Source organism: Xenopus tropicalis, chromosome 5 (assembly GCF_000004195.4).
Source record: "Xenopus tropicalis strain Nigerian chromosome 5, UCB_Xtro_10.0, whole genome shotgun sequence".
NCBI classification, from domain to species: domain Eukaryota; kingdom Metazoa; phylum Chordata; class Amphibia; order Anura; family Pipidae; genus Xenopus; species Xenopus tropicalis.
Window position 1 is genome coordinate 13,397,787 of NC_030681.2, and position 18,490 is coordinate 13,416,276.

Consider the following 18,490-nt stretch of genomic DNA (forward strand, 5'->3'; position numbering starts at 1 on the left):
TTTATTATTACAGAGAAAAGGGAATCATTTAACCATTAAATAAACCCAATAGGGCTGTTCTGCCCCCAATAAGGGGTAATTATATCTTAGTTGGGATCAAGTACAGGTACTGTTTTATTATTACAGAGAAAAGGGAATCATTTAACCATTAAATAAACCCAATAGGGCTGTTCTGCCCCAATAAGGGGTAATTATATCTTAGTTAGGATCAAGTACAGGTACTGTTTTATTATTACAGAGAAAAGGGAATCATTTAACCATGAAATAAACCCAATAGGGCTGTTCTGCCCCAATAAGGGGTAATTATATCTTAGTTAGGATCAAGTACAGGTACTGTTTTATTATTACAGAGAAAAGGGAATCATTTAACCATGAAATAAACCCAATAGGGCTGTTCTGCCCCCAATAAGGGATCATTATATCTTAGTTGGGATCAAGTACAGGTACTGTTTTATTATTACAGAGAAAAGGGAATCATTTAACCATTAAATAAACCCAATAGGGCTGTTCTGCCCCCAATAAGGGATCATTATATCTTAGTTGGGATCAAGTACAGGTACTGTTTTATTATTACAGAGAAAAGGGAATCATTTAACCATTAAATAAACCCAATAGGGCTGTTCTGCCCCCAATAAGGGGTAATTATATCTTAGTTGGGATCAAGTACAGGTACTGTTTTATTATTACAGAGAAAAGGGAATCATTTAACCATGAAATAAACCCAATAGGGCTGTTCTGCCCCCAATAAGGGGTAATTATATCTTAGTTGGGATCAAGTACAGGTACTGTTTTATTATTACAGAGAAAAGGGAATCATTTAACCATTAAATAAACCCAATAGGACTGTTCTGCCCCCAATAAGGGGTAATTATATCTTAGTTGGGATAAAGTACAGGTACTGTTTTATTATTACAGAGAAAAGGGAATCATTTAACCATTAAATAAACCCAATAGGACTGTTATGCCCCCAATAAGGGGTAATTATATCTTAGTTGGGATCAAGTACAGGTACTGTTTTATTATTACAGAGAAAAAGGAAATCATTTTTTTAAAATTAGAATTATTTGCTTATAATGGAGTCTATGGGAGCCTTCCTTTCCGGATAATGGGTTTTGGAAAGCAGGTCCCATACCTGTATACAGTATATAATTTGTGCAGATTTGGATCATTCCAAGATTTTGAGAGCAAGTGACCTTCTTACTAGCAGTTAAGCTTATAGTATGTCTAGCTTTCAACCCCAATGAGACCATCTAACCCATCTAACCCAGTCCTTGTCTATGGTAGCTGGTTGACAATGGAAGAGGTTAGCAATGAGTGAAATTTTTCACCAGGCAAGGACTCGTAAGGGAATTTCCGTGTTTCACCATTGAAGGACTTTTTCACGAAACAGGCGCAAAAACTTGCTGTGGAAAAATTCACAGAGCCTCCCAAAAAATTGCGCTCACGTCATTTTCGCATTTCCCGCATTTTTCACAAATCTATCCAAAGTTTCGAGAATTTTTCTGCAAAGTAAAAAAAAGGAAGATTTTATCATCACTAGAAGAGGTGGAAAGGGCACATCTATGCAATCAGATTGTTTTCTTTAAGTCTCAGAAACCACAGTGTATTCAAAAGAAGGATAGGATATTAAATACCATCATTCACATCATTGACTATGATGATCTTCCACCCAAGCACTGAAGCAATAGTGCAACTGGCCTTCAGAGTTTAATATTATTTCTCCCCTAGGGCAACTATACATTGGCAAGTTATCCCATTATCCATTATTACTGCCTATTATCCATTATCAGTTTGTCTGCAGGATGAACCAGTAGGATAATGTCAAGTTTGTTCTTACAGACAGACAACAAATAGCACTGACCTCGCCTCGGGCTGATTGCCATCTTCAGGCCAACATGGGACATTAGATTTTAACTGTCATCTAATAGTTTAGCTGGATAGTCTGTTCAAACTGCATGCACATAGATGTTCAATTCTTATGTTTACATAAAACTGTTTTTGAAATGTTGCCATCAGTGAAATCTACGTTAGCTCTTAGGGAAGCTAAAGTGTTTAGGCAACTCTTCTCATGGATTTTTTTTCTTAAACGTTAAATGCTATGAGGTCAGTGTCGGACTGGCCCACCAAGATACCAGGAAAACTGCCAGTTGGCCCAGGTGTCAGTGGGCCCTCCTGCTCCTGACCATTTGGCCTGTTTCATGGTCATTACCTATTTCTGAATAGGAAGAAAGGGGAGAAATAGATGGAAGAATAGATGCTAGCATGTAAATAAAAGAGACTAGGAGAATAAAGAGGTTGGGTGAGGAAAGGAGGAAAGTGGGCCTAGGGGCTAAGGTTTTCTGGTGGGCCCCTGTCCGACACTGTATGAGGTTAATTATCAAAGTTATATAGATTGTTCCATTTAGGTAGTCTAGACTCATCGTTGCTGGTATCTAGTAATAGCATATTATATAGAGCCAGGCAAAAATGGTTTTTGTCAGAGAATAATTCCTCCCTTTTTGCTTTGAAATGACAAATTCCAACTTAAGAGGGAATTACTGCTGTCCTCCATATTGTTCTATTCGCATATTCTCCCATAGCAGGCCTATCATGGAGAAAATTAGTTTAGAATGAAGCAATTTGCTTTTGAGATGACAGAAATCTTACCTCATGTATTATAAGGAGTACAATGCAACACAGGGACTTTTAATGATATATTTTTTTATGGATAATTGTGAAATATGTGTAATATGCCAGTGACTGATCACTGTTAAGGTGACCTCATTGAAAAGTTGCCCAAATGAACACAGGTTGACTCTAAGCTAAGGAACCCAAGAGTAGATATCTGACAGAAAAGGTGATGGTCCATAGTTTTATATATATATATATATATATCTCATTGCAAAGAAGGCACTCGCCAACCCAAAAAATACCTGGGTGGTGAGTTATTTCAATACAAAAGGCAAGGAGATCCAGCACTCACAGGATTTGAGATCAACATGACTATGAAGATTTTCGTTCATCCAGGTCATGGTGTATCTAGTATAAATAAATCTAAAGCAACTGGACTTGTTAAGTAATCATTGAAGACGTTTCACTACTCATCCGACCTATTTCTGAATAGGAAGAAAGGGGAGAAATAGATGGAAGAATAGATGCTAGCATGTAAATAAAAGAGACTAGGAGAATAAAGAGGTTGGGTGAGGAAAGGAGGAAAGTGGGCCTAGGGTCTAAGGTTTTCTGGTGGGCCCCTGTCCGACACTGTATGAGGTTAATTATCAAAGTTATATAGATTGTTCCATTTAGGTAGTCTAGACTCATCGTTGCTGGTATCTAGAGTACCTTATCTGAGAATGAGCTAGGAGGTGCCCCCAGTGTAGAGGATTTTCAGATGGCAACCCTATGCTCAAGATACAGAGGTTCAAATATTTTGTTCAAAACCTCCCAATAGTCTTCAGTAGACATGGATGACATTACCGCTTAGCACCAGAGATCTGTTATCACCAGTATTAGTACATAGTTGGAATCCCGGAGTCTGGCACCATGTCACACAGCTGCGCTAGGCGTCAAATGAAGATAAAATATTCTGTAGACACTTTTACCGCTTTTCCAGCATTTTTTCACTTGGCGGACAATCTCAGACACATGGATATACAATGATAACTGGTGCCTGCTCTTGTCTTCCTGATTCATCATCTGGATCTTTTCCGGGTGAGGAAGTTCCCCACTGTTTATATGGATTCTCCAGGTAGCTTTTAACATTTGTTCTTTTTGGCACACCTTTGCTTTATTAGTTCAGGCTTAAGCACGCTTCTTTTCTTACCCTGGAAAAACATGTTGTTTCTTGTCAGCACTTCCCTTTGGGTTTTGTCTAGAAAAACAACATTGTTAACTTTGGCCCAATCCTTCACCGGTTTAGAGTGAGAATTCTCAGTTACTCCCATGTTCCACTTCTCCCGCTCTACTGACAAGGTGACCCTGCCTCACGTAATAGCATATTATATAGAGCCAGGCAAAAATGGTTTTTGTCAGAGAATAATTCCTCCCTTTTTGCTTTGAAATGACAAATTCCAACTTAAGAGGGAATTACTGCTGTCCTCCATATTGTTCTATTCGCATATTCTCCCATAGCAGGCCTATCATGGAGAAAATTAGTTTAGAATGAAGCAATTTGCTTTTGAGATGACAGAAATCTTACCTCATGTATTATAAGGAGTACAATGCAACACAGGGACTTTTAATGATATATTTTTTTATGGATAATTGTGAAATATGTGTAATATGCCAGTGACTGATCACTGTTAAGGTGACCCCATTGAAAAGTTGCCCAAATGAACACAGGTTGACTCTAAGCTAAGGAACCCAAGAGTAGATATCTGACAGATAAGGTGATGGTCCATAGTTTTATATATATCTCATTGCAAAGAAGGCACCAAAAAATACCTGGTGGGTGAGTTATTTCAATACAAAAGGCAAGGAGATCCAGCACTCACAGGATTTGTCAATAAACATCAAAAATGATTTATTGTTGAGATCAACATGACTATGAAGATTTTCATTCATCCAGGTCATGGTATATCTTAGTATAAATAAATCTAAAGCAACTGGACTTGTTAAGTAATCATTGAAGACGTTTCACTACTCATCCGAGCATCTTCTTCAGTTCAACTGACTGGTATGGGAAGCCCTCAGCATATATACTCTTCCACTAATCCAATCACAATGGCACTTTGCAACTCTTCAGAGAGGTGACATGTGAAACTCACAGAGGTGTGAATGCTGCGGAGTTACTTTGAGATCAATGTTTCGGTCACAGACCACACAGACCTTCATCAAGAGACATCCCCACCACAGACCGGACATTAAATACCCCAGTTTGTATTGGCACCAAAACAACTTCACTGTGACATCAAGATGTGCAAATATACAATACAGTAGGCCAATATCTATTTATTTAGATTTCCTTCTTCAACCATTGGTCAACAGATGAAAAGTTACATTTAGGATAGTGTTCATTTTATATGTGAGATTAAAAAGTCAGGTAGGTTAACTAAAGATTGCATTTTGGCCACATTTGATGGTAAGAGTTTATATACCATAATCCCTTACTCCAGTGATCCCCAACCAGTAGCTCCTGAGTAACATGTTGCTCCCCAACCCCTTGGATGTTGCTCCCAGTGGCCTCAAACCAGGTGCCTATTTTTTGAATACTTGGCTTGGGGGCAAGTTTTGGTTGCATAAAACCCAGTGTAAAGCCAAACAGAACCTCCTGTAGGATTCCAGCTCACATAGGGGCTACCAAATAGCCAATTATAACTCTTATTTGGCACCTCCAGGTACCTTTTTCATGCTCTTTTTACATTTAAATTTTGCTCACGGGTAAAAAAGGTTGGGGACCCCTGCCTTACTCTATGGGTAACGACATTTGTAGGGAGATGTTACATAATTCTGGGCAGACAATACCCCTACTGAGTTTCTGATGAAACTACTTAGAATGTCCTTAGAATTATAAATATTTACATGTATATATGTTCCACTGAAAAAAGAAATAAGTCAAGTTAAGTAATTTAGCCAAACAAACCTTCATTTTCATCTTTACAAGGTGAATACCCTTTCCTGACCCCCAAAACTGCCATTGTATAAAGTTCTACTGAATGTTAAAAGACTCTTATTATATATGTTTATAGATAATATAGACTATTATTATATATTTTTACCGTACCGTCGATCTACTAATCTTGGCAGATTACTACTGTCTTGGCAGTGAATTCAATAACCGTTACAGAAAAGAAATGTATTGATATTTTGATAGCAAAAGTCCTTACCCTTGAGCCTCTATGGATGGTCTTCTTTTCTCCTATAGAAACCAAAGGGGAAAAATTAGAGATGCACCAAATCCATTATTTTGGGATTTGGCCGAACCCTGAATCCTTCATGAAAGATTTAGCCAAATACTGAACCAAATCCGAATTTGTACATGTATATTTGGTAAAGGAGGATATAAAAAATGTCACCTTTTGTGTTTATGCGGCAAAACGTCACATGAAAGGATTTGGATTTGGTTTGGACAAAATATTGTGTATTTACACCAAGCCTATCATTTTATACCTTGCCCTATGCATGATAGGATAGAATAGGATAGCATAGAATAGGATAGGATAGAATAGAATAGAATAGAATAGAATAGAATAGGATAGGATAGGATGGAATAGAATAGGACAGGATAGGATAGAATAGGATAGGATAGGATAGGATACAATAGGATAGGATAGAATAGGATAGGATAGAATAGAATAGAATAGAATAGAATACAATAGAATAGGATAGGATAGAATAGGATAGAATAGAATAGGATAGAATAGAATAGGATAGAATAGGATAGGATAGGATAGGATAGAATAGAATAGAATAGAATAGGATAGGATAGGATAGGGGTGAAATGATAGGGGTTGGCAGCAGCTTATGTTGCTTCTCTTGTACAAAACACCCAAGTGTTTATCCATAGATGGTGATGTTGATGCAGTTATGAAGACTGTATTAGGCAAAGAAATCACATGTAACATTGCAAATACTAAAAGACATTCTGTACAAAGAACAATGTGCTGTTCCAGAAAAGGGCAGATTTTCCTTTCATTCATTGCTTTGAAGTGATGGCGTCTCTTTGAGAACCTAATTGTTGAGTAAATTTGAAATAAATTCAATGTACACAATGACTCAATAGAATACATACTCTGCTGTCAGAATTACCTTTCAGTCAATAGTTCAATCCTGCTTATATTTCAGCAGAGAAAGTTACAACTGCTCAGACTGATCTTGATAAGTTGGTTAAATCAGGAAGGCTTTGGCCAGAAGGTTATCAGAACTGAGTAATCTTAGTAACATGCAAGCAAAGCAACAACTTCATCTGCCTTGTTTGTATTGGTGTGAAGAACTCCATTCAGGAGAGGAGAGCATGCCAGGGCTTTTCCCCTTCTAATTACACTTTCCTATCCTATTTCCAACATGAGGGATTATTTCCTTCTTGGCTTGCTTTATATTAAAGGGAAACTATACCCCCCAGAATGAATACTGCATCACTTCCTGTCAGCTGATCTCTGAGGGAGCACACAGCCCATCCCAAAATGGTGGCTCAAGGGAAAAGATGTAAAAGTATCTACTGATATATAGAAGCTTCTTTAATAGGCCACTAAATATAATATGATCTATCTGTTGGTTAAGTATTCCTTCTGGGGGCATAGTTTCTATTTAATATTATTACATCATGTATTAAAATGTTTATTACTTGTGATATGTCCGTTCTGCAGCTTATATTTATACACATCTTATAGCATCATAAAGGGGTTGTTCACCTTGTTCACTTTTAGTATATTGTAGAGAGTGTTATGTTGACACAATATGGAATTCATCTTCATTTTTTATTATTTGTGGTTTTTGGAATTGCAGCAGCTGTGTGGTTGCTGGGGTTCAAATTACCCTAGCAACCAGGCAGTGATTTTCATGCAAAACTGAATTATGAATAGGAGAGAGCTTGAAGATAGAGAAGAGTAATAAAAAGTAACAATAACAAAATAATAAAATGATTAAAGCAACTATTGTTATAGTGAAGGGTCTAATACAACATCCATAAATAGATATAACACTTGGAACTAGGACCAATAGGACTAGGACTCCAAATAGATTCGTTAATGTGATTTATTGAGTATCACTGAGCATTCAGACTCTTTGGCCCCTATTAGGACCCTTAGCAAGGATAAAGGTCCCAATGGGGTCTGAAATTACATTACAATAACATTTATTTATAAAGCGCCAACATATTCTGCAACGCTGTACAATAAGTGGGTTACATACATGTCAGAATGCACAGTGATACTCAATAAATCACATTAATTAATTTATCTGGGGTATTGGGCCTTGTTACAAGTTTTCTATACTAATTGACAGTGCCCCCGCCATCATTGAGTGTGAGCCACAATGGACACACGGCTGGGCACTTATTAACGCTATTCATTAAACACACATCTTGCACTTCTTGCAGGAGAAAAAAATTGTTATTGTAGGTAAATTGTAGATACAACCTTTTTGTAAATGAGTTCTTGAATTATACTGTATATCTATATCATAGAGCTTACATAAACACTGCACCCACAATAAATGGATTTGATCAAAAACAAAGCCCTAATGAGCAATATGATTGATTATCCATTATACAGCACTGACATATTTCAAGCTCTCTACAGACATTGTTCATCAATCACATCAGTCCCTGCCCCAGTGAGCTTACAATCTAAGGTCCCTATCACATTCCCATCAGTCCCTGCCCCAGTGAGCTTACAATCTAAGGTCCCTATCACATTCCCATCAGTCCCTGCCCCAGTGAGCTTACAATCTAAGGTCCCTATCACGTTCCCATCAGTCCCTGCCCCAGTGAGCTTACAATCTAAGGTCCCTATCACGTTCCCATCAGTCCCTGCCCCAGTGAGCTTACAATCTAAGGTCCCTATCACGTTCCCATCAGTCCCTGCCCCAGTGAGCTTACAATCTAAGGTCCCTATCACGTTCCCATCAGTCCCTGCCCCAGTGAGCTTACAATCTAAGGTCCCTATCACGTTCCCATCAGTCCCTGCCCCAGTGAGCTTACAATCTAGGTCCCTATCACGTTCCCATCAGTCCCTGCCCCAGTGAGCTTACAATCTAAGGTCCCTATCACGTTCCCATCAGTCCCTGCCCCAGTGAGCTTACAATCTAAGGTCCCTATCACGTTCCCATCAGTCCCTGCCCCAGTGAGCTTACAATCTAAGGTCCCTATCACGTTCCCATCAGTCCCTGCCCCAGTGAGCTTACAATCTAAGGTCCCTATCACATTCCCATCAGTCCCTGCCCCAGTGAGCTTACAATCTAAGGTCCCTATCACATTCCCATCAGTCCCTGCCCCAGTGAGCTTACAATCTAAGGTCCCTATCACGTTCCCATCAGTCCCTGCCCCAGTGAGCTTACAATCTAAGGTCCCTATCACATTCCCATCAGTCCCTGCCCCAGTGAGCTTACAATCTAAGGTCCCTATCACATTCCCATCAGTCCCTGCCCCAGTGAGCTTACAATCTAGGTCCCTATCACATTCCCATCAGTCCCTGCCCCAGTGAGCTTACAATCTAAGGTCCCTATCACGTTCCCATCAGTCCCTGCCCCAGTGAGCTTACAATCTAAGGTCCCTATCACATTCCCATCAGTCCCTGCCCCAGTGAGCTTACAATCTAAGGTCCCTATCACGTTCCCATCAGTCCCTGCCCCAGTGAGCTTACAATCTAAGGTCCCTATCACGTTCCCATCAGTCCCTGCCCCAGTGAGCTTACAATCTAAGGTCCCTATCACGTTCCCATCAGTCCCTGCCCCAGTGAGCTTACAATCTAAGGTCCCTATCACGTTCCCATCAGTCCCTGCCCCAGTGAGCTTACAATCTAAGGTCCCTATCACATTCCCATCAGTCCCTGCCCCAGTGGAGCTTACAATCTAAGGTGCCTATCACATTCCCATCAGTCCCTGCCCCAGTGAGCTTACAATCTAAGGTCCATATCACATTCCCATCAGTCCCTACCCCAGTAGAGCTTACAATCTAAGGTCCCAATCACATTTACACACTAGGGGCACTTTTGCTAGGAGCCAGTAAACCTGTCTGTATGATTTTAGACTGTGGGAATAAACAGGAGTTCTTTGCATAAACAAAAATATCATTTGTCCATATTTCCAGCTTTTTACACTGGATCATCGTGCAAGTTGTCAACCCAGTACCTCATCCAAGACCACATGGCGGCACACTACAAGAAACTTCTAACCACCAAAGGTACGTGACATTCATCTTATAGTCCTCAGTCCTGGAATTGTTCTATTGTTTCTTCTGAGCTCGTTAGCCTGCCATCTTGGAGCTAATACAATAGAGGTCATGAAAAGTCATGGTTTGACATTCTTTTCTATTAAGATTTTCAATGGAAGTAAAAAAAACTTGGCTTTCTTGATGTGTTCCTTTCATCAGCCAATAACTAAGTGATGAATGAAGACATTTCTGAGACGAACTGGGACTGTAAAGGAATACATTTAAACACCTGAGGGTCCCTATATCATAGATATGTCAAAGAATCTTTGACTTAATTCATCAATCATCTTAATTACTGGCTCTGCCTTCTGGTATCCGTAGCCCTCATTATTCAGCTTGTACATGATTGGCACACCCCCTCCCCACACTGGGCATCTATTGGTCAGACTGACTGACATGGAGACCATATTCCCTGTTTAGTGGCCATTCTATAAGTTACCTGAACCCCTATCTTGTCCACCATTGTTATACTGCATACTATGCCATTGATAGTAGTCTGATTGAACTTTTTCTGCCCCAAGGATGACTTTCCTGTCTATAGTATTAACCTTTGCTAGCAGGGCTTGAATTGGAGCCACTCCTACTGTTGTAAGCCTCGCCCACCAACATTTCCTGGTTTCACCCACTTTAAACCAATACCACTTTGCTATTTCCATCTATTGAGCAGTTTGATGCCCAGGGTGAATAGATTTACCAGAGTATGTGGAGTGTAGGGATCCCAAAATGGTGCATATGCATTGTCTGACCTTGCATTTCAGCTTCTGTAAACACAGCCCCCTGTCTGTGTATTGTAGCACAGCACAATCCCAGTATATTTTATATTACCCCACATTATTAAATATATATCATCCCCTCACTATTCCCAAGTCTGCTACTGTTCTCTAAGTTTACTTTATCTTGTTTACCCATATTTTCTTCTTCTGTTCTGTTGATTATGATGAGTGATCCCCAACCAGTGGCTCGGGGGTAACATGTTGCTCCCCAACCCCTTGGGTGTTGCTCCCATTGGCCTCAAGTAGGTGTTTATATTTGTATTCCTGACTTGTGGGCAAGTTTTGGAGGCATAAAACCAGTTGTAGTGCCAACCAGAGGCTCATTTAGGTTGCCAGTCCAACAATAGCCAATCACAGCCCTTATTTGCACCCTCATCAACATTTTTTATACTTGTGTTGCTCCCCAACTCTTTTTACATTTGAGTGTGGCTCACAGGTAAAAAGGTTGGGGATCCCTGATTATGACCCTCTCTGATGCCCCCACCTATATAATACTTCTTCATCTCTTCCCTACTTCTCTCCCAGCAATCTTTTCTCCCCTTTATCTTCCATGTGTGCTTTTTCCTTTTAAACCTCTCCATTTTAGAAAGCAAAAGAAAGTTCCCAGATTTAAAACTTTTGCATCCCTCTGAGGGAATGCTATTTCACAAAAATAAAGCATTGGATGAGTGGAATTCCTCCTCATCTCTCCCCAATTCCAGTACTGTGCCTAAACGGACACCATCAAGCTGGTAAATATGGCATACTGGGCAAAGGGAGGGAGGCTGTAGACAAATGACAGAAAGTGAGCACCATGAATGCCCCATACACAGCAGCAAGACAGTAGCATTAGTATGATCGATGGAATCCCATCACTGGGTTATATGGACGAGCCCAACACACAGCGGGTGTAGCACTTACATCATCAATGAACCCTATTATTAAAGTGGTGCATTCCTACGGGGCTTATTGATAATCTGTGACTTCTAGGAATATCAGTTGCATCAGTTCAATATGTCTTTTATGTTTTTCAGCTGCTGTGGACACATCAACACCAAAGAGTTTATATAACAGCATCAAATGTAAGTAAATCAGTGTGCAGTATATAAAACAGGGCCTGCTGGGCTTTATCTGGTCACTTACGTCCTGTTATTATTGGTATATATCCAAAATACATTTATATGGGCTTGAAAGCAATATCTACCTGGGGTGCAGCATATGTAGGGTTTCTCCTCCATTTATATCACTTTAGACAGTTACAGTATATCCTGTTGTGTGATCAGAGTGTTCCTTCTCTGCACATTTGTATAAATAAATGTAGGGATACTGCTAAAAAACCTGGTGGCCCCCACTGACCCAGTCCTGATCCTGACCAGCCATTCCCCACCGCTGCCGCTCCCACACTGCCCTCCCTCACCCAATCGTAGTGAAGTATAAGAAATGCTCAAGGGGGGGAGCGGCTGGTGTTGGGTCAGTGGGTGGTCAGCGGCCCCTGAGGGGGTGTGGGGGTCCCTGGGGTAGTAGCCCCAGTGTGCCTTGCACAACCCAGTCTGACCCTGGTGCATCTCTAGCACAATGTGCCCCTAGATTGTTCTAGACTAGGAGACTAGGAACATGCATGATAGGGGTTAGAAGATTGTTGGTTTGATTTATTATCATTGTAGCTAAACTGCTGCAGTTAACCAAAGCAACTAATCAACAATAAATTCTGGTAAACCCAATACAATTTTCGAAAATAAAAGTTAGGGATCATATTGGTTGATGTGGCTATCTGCCCTGAATTCATGGGCATAGTAAATCAGTCCCCAGTGCATGAGCTTAGGGTAAGACCCTATATGTCGTGTTAGATCTTATTACTACACTATGGTGTAGCTCGGGCCATGTCAACCCCCCTGCCAAGTATAAATAAAGCAGTGGGCTACATCTTTCTTTTGGACTCCTCTCATGGTGCTGGGTGAATGTATGTTCAGAATCCTGAGTGGGTAACTAGAATGGTTGTATTAGTAGGCGCACTAGCATTGTGCTCAATATATTGGAGGCAAACACCAACAGGGTTATTTTAATAAATGGGCAAAAGGGGCAATTGCCCAGGGCCCACCATCAGATCATTCATCTGCTATAACTTTTGACTAATACCTTTGAATCCTTGTCTGGGCCTGCAGTTGCGTCGACAATTCCTATGGAATTTTGGGGGGAAAAATGCTTTATTGTGAAGCGAATTGCATCCAAAAACATAGTTACATAGAGTTGAAAAAAGACCAGAGTCCATCAAGTTCAACCCTTCCAAGTAAACCCAGCACACACACCCCTATACTTACCAATCTATACACTCACATACATAAACTATATATACAACCACTAATACTAACTGTAGGTATTAGTATCACAATAGCCTTGGATATTCTGCTTGTTCAAGAACTCATCCAGGCCCCTCTTATAGGCATTAACAGAATCTGCCATTACCCCATCACTAGGAAGGGCATTCCCCAACCCCCTCACTGCCCTCACCATGAGGAACCCCCTACCCAACATCCCCCGGCAGGGCATTCCCCAACCCCCTCACTGCCCTCACCGTGAGGAACCCCCTACCCAACATCCCCCGGCAGGGCATTCCCCAACCCCCTCACTGCCCTCACCGTGAGGAACCCCCTACCCAACATCCCCCGGCAGGGCATTCCCCAACCCCCTCACTGCCCTCACCGTGAGGAACCCCCTCCCCAACATCCCCCAGCAGGGCATTCCCCAACCCCCTCACTGCCCTCACCGTGAGGAACCCCCTACCCAACATCCCCCGGCAGGGCATTCCCCAACCCCCTCACTGCCCTCACCGTGAGGAACCCCCTACCCAACATCCCCCGGCAGGGCATTCCCCAACCCCCTCACTGCCCTCACCGTGAGGAACCCCCTACCCAACATCCCCCGGCAGGGCATTCCCCAACCCCCTCACTGCCCTCACCGTGAGGAAACCCCTACCCAACATCCCCCGGCAGGGCATTCCCCAACCCCCTCACTGCCCTCACCGTGAGGAACCCCCTACCCAACATCCCCCGGCAGGGCATTCCCCAACCCCCTCACTGCCCTCACCGTGAGGAACCCCCTACCCAACATCCCCCGGCAGGGCATTCCCCAACCTCACTGCCCTCACCATGAGGAACCCCCTACCCAACACCCCCCGGCAGGGCATTCCCCAACCTCACTGCCCTCACCGTGAGGAACCCCCTACCCAACATCCCCTTGCAGGGCATTCCCCAACCTCACTGCCCTCACCGTGAGGAACCCCCTACCCAACATCCCCCGGCAGGGCATTCCCCAACCCCCTCACTGCCCTCACCGTGAGGAACCCCCTACCCAACATCCCCCGGCAGGGCTTTCCCCAACCTCACTGCCCTCACCGTGAGGAACCCCCTACCCAACATCCCCCGGCAGGGCTTTCCCCAACCTCACTGCCCTCATCGTGAGGAACCCCTTACCCAACATCCCCCGGCAGGGCATTCCCCAACCCCCTCACTGCCCTCACCGTGAGGAACCCCCTACCCAACATCCCCCGGCAGGGCATTCCCCAACCCCCTCACTGCCCTCACCGTGAGGAACCCCCTACCCAACATCCCCCGGCAGGGCATTCCCCAACCTCACTGCCCTCACCGTGAGGAACCCCTTACCCAACATCTCCCGGCAGGGCATTCCCCAACCTCACTGCCCTCACCGTGAGGAACCCCCTACCCAACATCCCCCGGCAGGGCATTCCCCAACCCCCTCACTGCCCTCACCGTGAGGAACCCCTTACCCAACATCTCCCGGCAGGGCATTCCCCAACCTCACTGCCCTCACCATGAGGAACCCCCTACCCAACAGCCCCCGGCAGGGCATTCCCCAACCCCCTCACTGCCCTCACCGTGAGGAACCCCCTACCCAACATCCCCCGGCAGGGCATTCCCCAACCCCCTCACTGCCCTCACCGTGAGGAACCCCCTACCCAACATCCCCCGGCAGGGCATTCCCCAACCCCCTCACTGCCCTCACCGTGAGGAACCCCCTACCCAACATCCCCCGGCAGGGCATTCCCCAACCTCACTGCCCTCACCATGAGGAACCCCCTACCCAACACCCCCCGGCAGGGCATTCCCCAACCTCACTGCCCTCACCGTGAGGAACCCCCTACCCAACATCCCCTTGCAGGGCATTCCCCAACCTCACTGCCCTCACCGTGAGGAACCCCCTACCCAACATCCCCCGGCAGGGCATTCCCCAACCCCCTCACTGCCCTCACCGTGAGGAACCCCCTACCCAACATCCCCCGGCAGGGCTTTCCCCAACCTCACTGCCCTCACCGTGAGGAACCCCCTACCCAACATCCCCCGGCAGGGCTTTCCCCAACCTCACTGCCCTCATCGTGAGGAACCCCTTACCCAACATCCCCCGGCAGGGCATTCCCCAACCCCCTCACTGCCCTCACCGTGAGGAACCCCCTACCCAACATCCCCCGGCAGGGCATTCCCCAACCCCCTCACTGCCCTCACCGTGAGGAACCCCCTACCCAACATCCCCCGGCAGGGCATTCCCCAACCTCACTGCCCTCACCGTGAGGAACCCCTTACCCAACATCTCCCGGCAGGGCATTCCCCAACCTCACTGCCCTCACCGTGAGGAACCCCCTACCCAACATCCCCCGGCAGGGCATTTCCCAACCCCCTCACTGCCCTCACCGTGAGGAACCCCCTACCCAGCATCCCCCGGCAGGGCATTTCCCAACCCCCTCACTGCCCTCACCGTGAGGAACCCCCTACCCAACATCCCCCGGCAGGGCATTTCCCAACCCCCTCACTGCCCTCACCGTGAGGAACCCCCTACCCAGCATCCCCCGGCAGGGCATTTCCCAACCCCCTCACTGCCCTCACCGTGAGGAACCCCCTACCCAGCATCCCCCGGCAGGGCATTTCCCAACCCCCTCACTGCCCTCACCGTGAGGAACCCCCTACCCAACATCCCCCGGCAGGGCATTCCCCAACCCCCTCACTGCCCTCACCGTGAGGAACCCCCTACCCAACACCCCCCGGCAGGGCATTCCCCAACCTCACAGCCCTCACCGTGAGGAACCCCCTACCCAACATCCCCCTGCAGGGCATTCCCCAACCCCCTCACTGCTCTCACCGTGAGGAACCCCCTACCCAACATCCCCCGGCAGGGCATTCCCCAACCCCCTCACTGCCCTCACCGTGAGGAACCCCCTACCCAACATCCCCCGGCAGGGCATTCCCCAACCCCCTTACTGCCCTCACCGTGAGGAACCCCCTACCCAACATCCCCCGGCAGGGCATTTCCCAACCTCACTGCCCTCACCGTGAGGAACCCCCTACCCAACACCCCCCGGCAGGGCATTCCCCAACCCCCTTACTGCCCTCACCGTGAGGAACCCCCTACCCAACATCCCCCGGCAGGGCATTTCCCAAACTCACTGCCCTCACCGTGAGGAACCCCCTACCCAACATCCCCCGGCAGGGCATTCCCCAACCCCCTCACTGCCCTCACCGTGAGGAACCCCCTACCCAACATCCCCCGGCAGGGCATTCCCCAACCCCCTACACTGCTTCAAATGGAAGCTCCGTTCCTCTAATCTAAAGGGGGGGCCTCTGGTGCGCTGATTGTTTTTATGGGAAAAAAGAACATCCCCCAACTGCCTATAATCCCCTCTAATGTACTTGTACAGAGTAATCATGTCCCCTCGCAAGCGCCTCTTTTCCAGAGAAAACAACCCCAACCTCGACAGTCTAACCTCATAGTTTAACCCTTCCATCCCCTTTACCAGTTTAGTTGCAGTCTCTGCACTCTCTCCAGCTCATTAATATCCTTCTTAAGGACTGGAGCCCAAAACTGCCCCCCATACTCAAGGTGAGGCCTTACCAGGGACCTATAAAGGGGCAAAATTATGTTTCATCCCTTGAGTCAATGCCCTTTTTATACAAGACAGCACTTTATTTGCTGTAGTAGCCACAGAATGACACTGCCTGGAATTAGACACCTTGTTATCAACAAAAACCCCTAGATCCTTCTCCATTAAGGATCCCCCCAACACACTACCATTCAGTAGATAGTTTGCGTTTATATTATTTCTACCAAAGTGCATAACTTTGCACTTATCAACATTGAACCTCATTTTCCAGTTTGCTGCCCAGTTTTCCAGTTTTGTCAAATCGCTCTGCAAAAAAACATTACCTTGCACACTGTGGCTGATAAGTCAATGTACCCTAAGGGGCACATTTACTAACTAACTTTTATTTTTAAAACTTTGAATAAACGAATTTCCACGAATGTTGAACATTTACTTCAAAGTCTGAACTGGAAAAGTCCATGCTGGAAAAAGCTGCGGAAAAGTCACAAAGCTGATTGTTTTGAATTGTCGCACCAAAACCTCTACTTTTTCGAACTGTCGCACAAAAAAACAACATCAAAAAATCCCAAACCTCTAAAGCAAAAGAAGGATCCTCTAGGGAAGGAAAAAAAATTCCTCCGTTTGTAAATGGCCCCCTAAGTTACAATGGAAGAAGTTAATATGAATATAGCTGAACCATTAATGTGGCAAATAAGTGAAATAACAGAAAGGAGACTCATCATCACAACACAAAGCACAATTTTTCACTTAAGGAAAAGATAAAGTTTCAAAATATGTGAACAGTAACTTTTTATTCTCAACAAATTAACGACAGCGAGAAGGCGCCGGAATACTTATTAATTTGGGGACAGACAGTTTGTACGAGGGAAGGTTTCGGCAGATTGTTGTGAGCACAAGAGGTGTGAGGCAAAGAGAATATTCAGAGCTGAGTATGAAAGAATGAGCAGGCAGCAAATTGCTTGTGACTAAGGGTGGTAATGTTTGAAACGCGTAAGGCTTGACCTGGAGGTACTGTAGCGCGTTGTTATGTGGACTTTGATTTTTGTTATTTTTTGCTCTAAGCAGGACTGTTCTTCCAAGCACTATCACCCTAAATGACCAGTCCACTGAGAAGCCCTCTATGTCAGTCTAACCATGGCTTCACCTTCACAAAGGGGAGGTTTTGTTAACAGACATGTGGTTGTACCCCTGATTGCAGATTTGAGGGGTCATCTGCCATTGCCAGAACTAGGGGTAGGCAGAATAGGCACAGTGAGGGGGGCACTAGACATGTACCTCTTTTACCTACCCCTAGTACAGGCCCCTTTGCCCCCATGTCCCCCTCACATCTGCATTACCTCCCTGCCCGTCTTCTTCAGCTGGGCCGCGCTCATTCGCCCATGTGTGTTAATGCACTCTTACACACAAGGGGGCAGGTTGGCGACCAGGTTGCCTAGAGCTTGCCCTGGCACTTTTCAAAACCCATTGTGCCCAAGTTCTTTGAAAGATCAGTTCTGTGTGTGTAATTAAACATGGTTAACCCTTCCTAAACCAATACAAAGAGAGCCCACCTATAAAACACATGTTGTATCAAGGAGTTGAATGGGACTGCAACTGCCGCCCAGTCCAAGCTGGATAAGAACTAGTACAAACCTGTGTACCAAAGGGTAGACGGCATTACAGAGAGAAAACAAAAGTGACATCACAGTGACTTTTCATAATGTAGCCCTTCCATATGGGGTATTGTTCACTGACCTAGGGCACCCATTGCACTTAGCCCTGCCGTCATTGGAACCTGGAGCTGTTCCAGTTGCTTTGTTGCCAAGGCATTTACACATGGAGCAGCCCTAAGTACACCCAGGTACTATCACCCATATATCCAGTGTTTCTATGATGTATCCATGATGTATAGAAATGAAGATATTACAGCAAGCTCAAACCAATGGAACGCTGCAGTATTATCTCAGTTGCTTTAAGGCTTGCTAAGCACGCACAATAAATGGGAAATACACCACACCTGAAAGT

The 18,490-nt window shown here is 44.8% G+C and overlaps 1 protein-coding gene across 2 annotated transcripts in view; it reads left to right on the plus strand.

The window, feature by feature from the left end:
- The window catches only part of LOC100493599 (spermatogenesis-associated protein 7 homolog), an 87,809-nt gene that overhangs the window by 11,942 nt on the left and 57,377 nt on the right, over positions 1-18,490 (plus strand). For both annotated transcript variants that reach the window (XM_031903018.1, XM_031903019.1), the window contains exons 3-4: positions 9,725-9,817; positions 11,634-11,681. In XM_031903018.1, the coding sequence (XP_031758878.1) occupies positions 9,725-9,817; positions 11,634-11,681 (141 nt within the window). The remainder of the gene's footprint in view (positions 1-9,724; positions 9,818-11,633; positions 11,682-18,490) is intronic.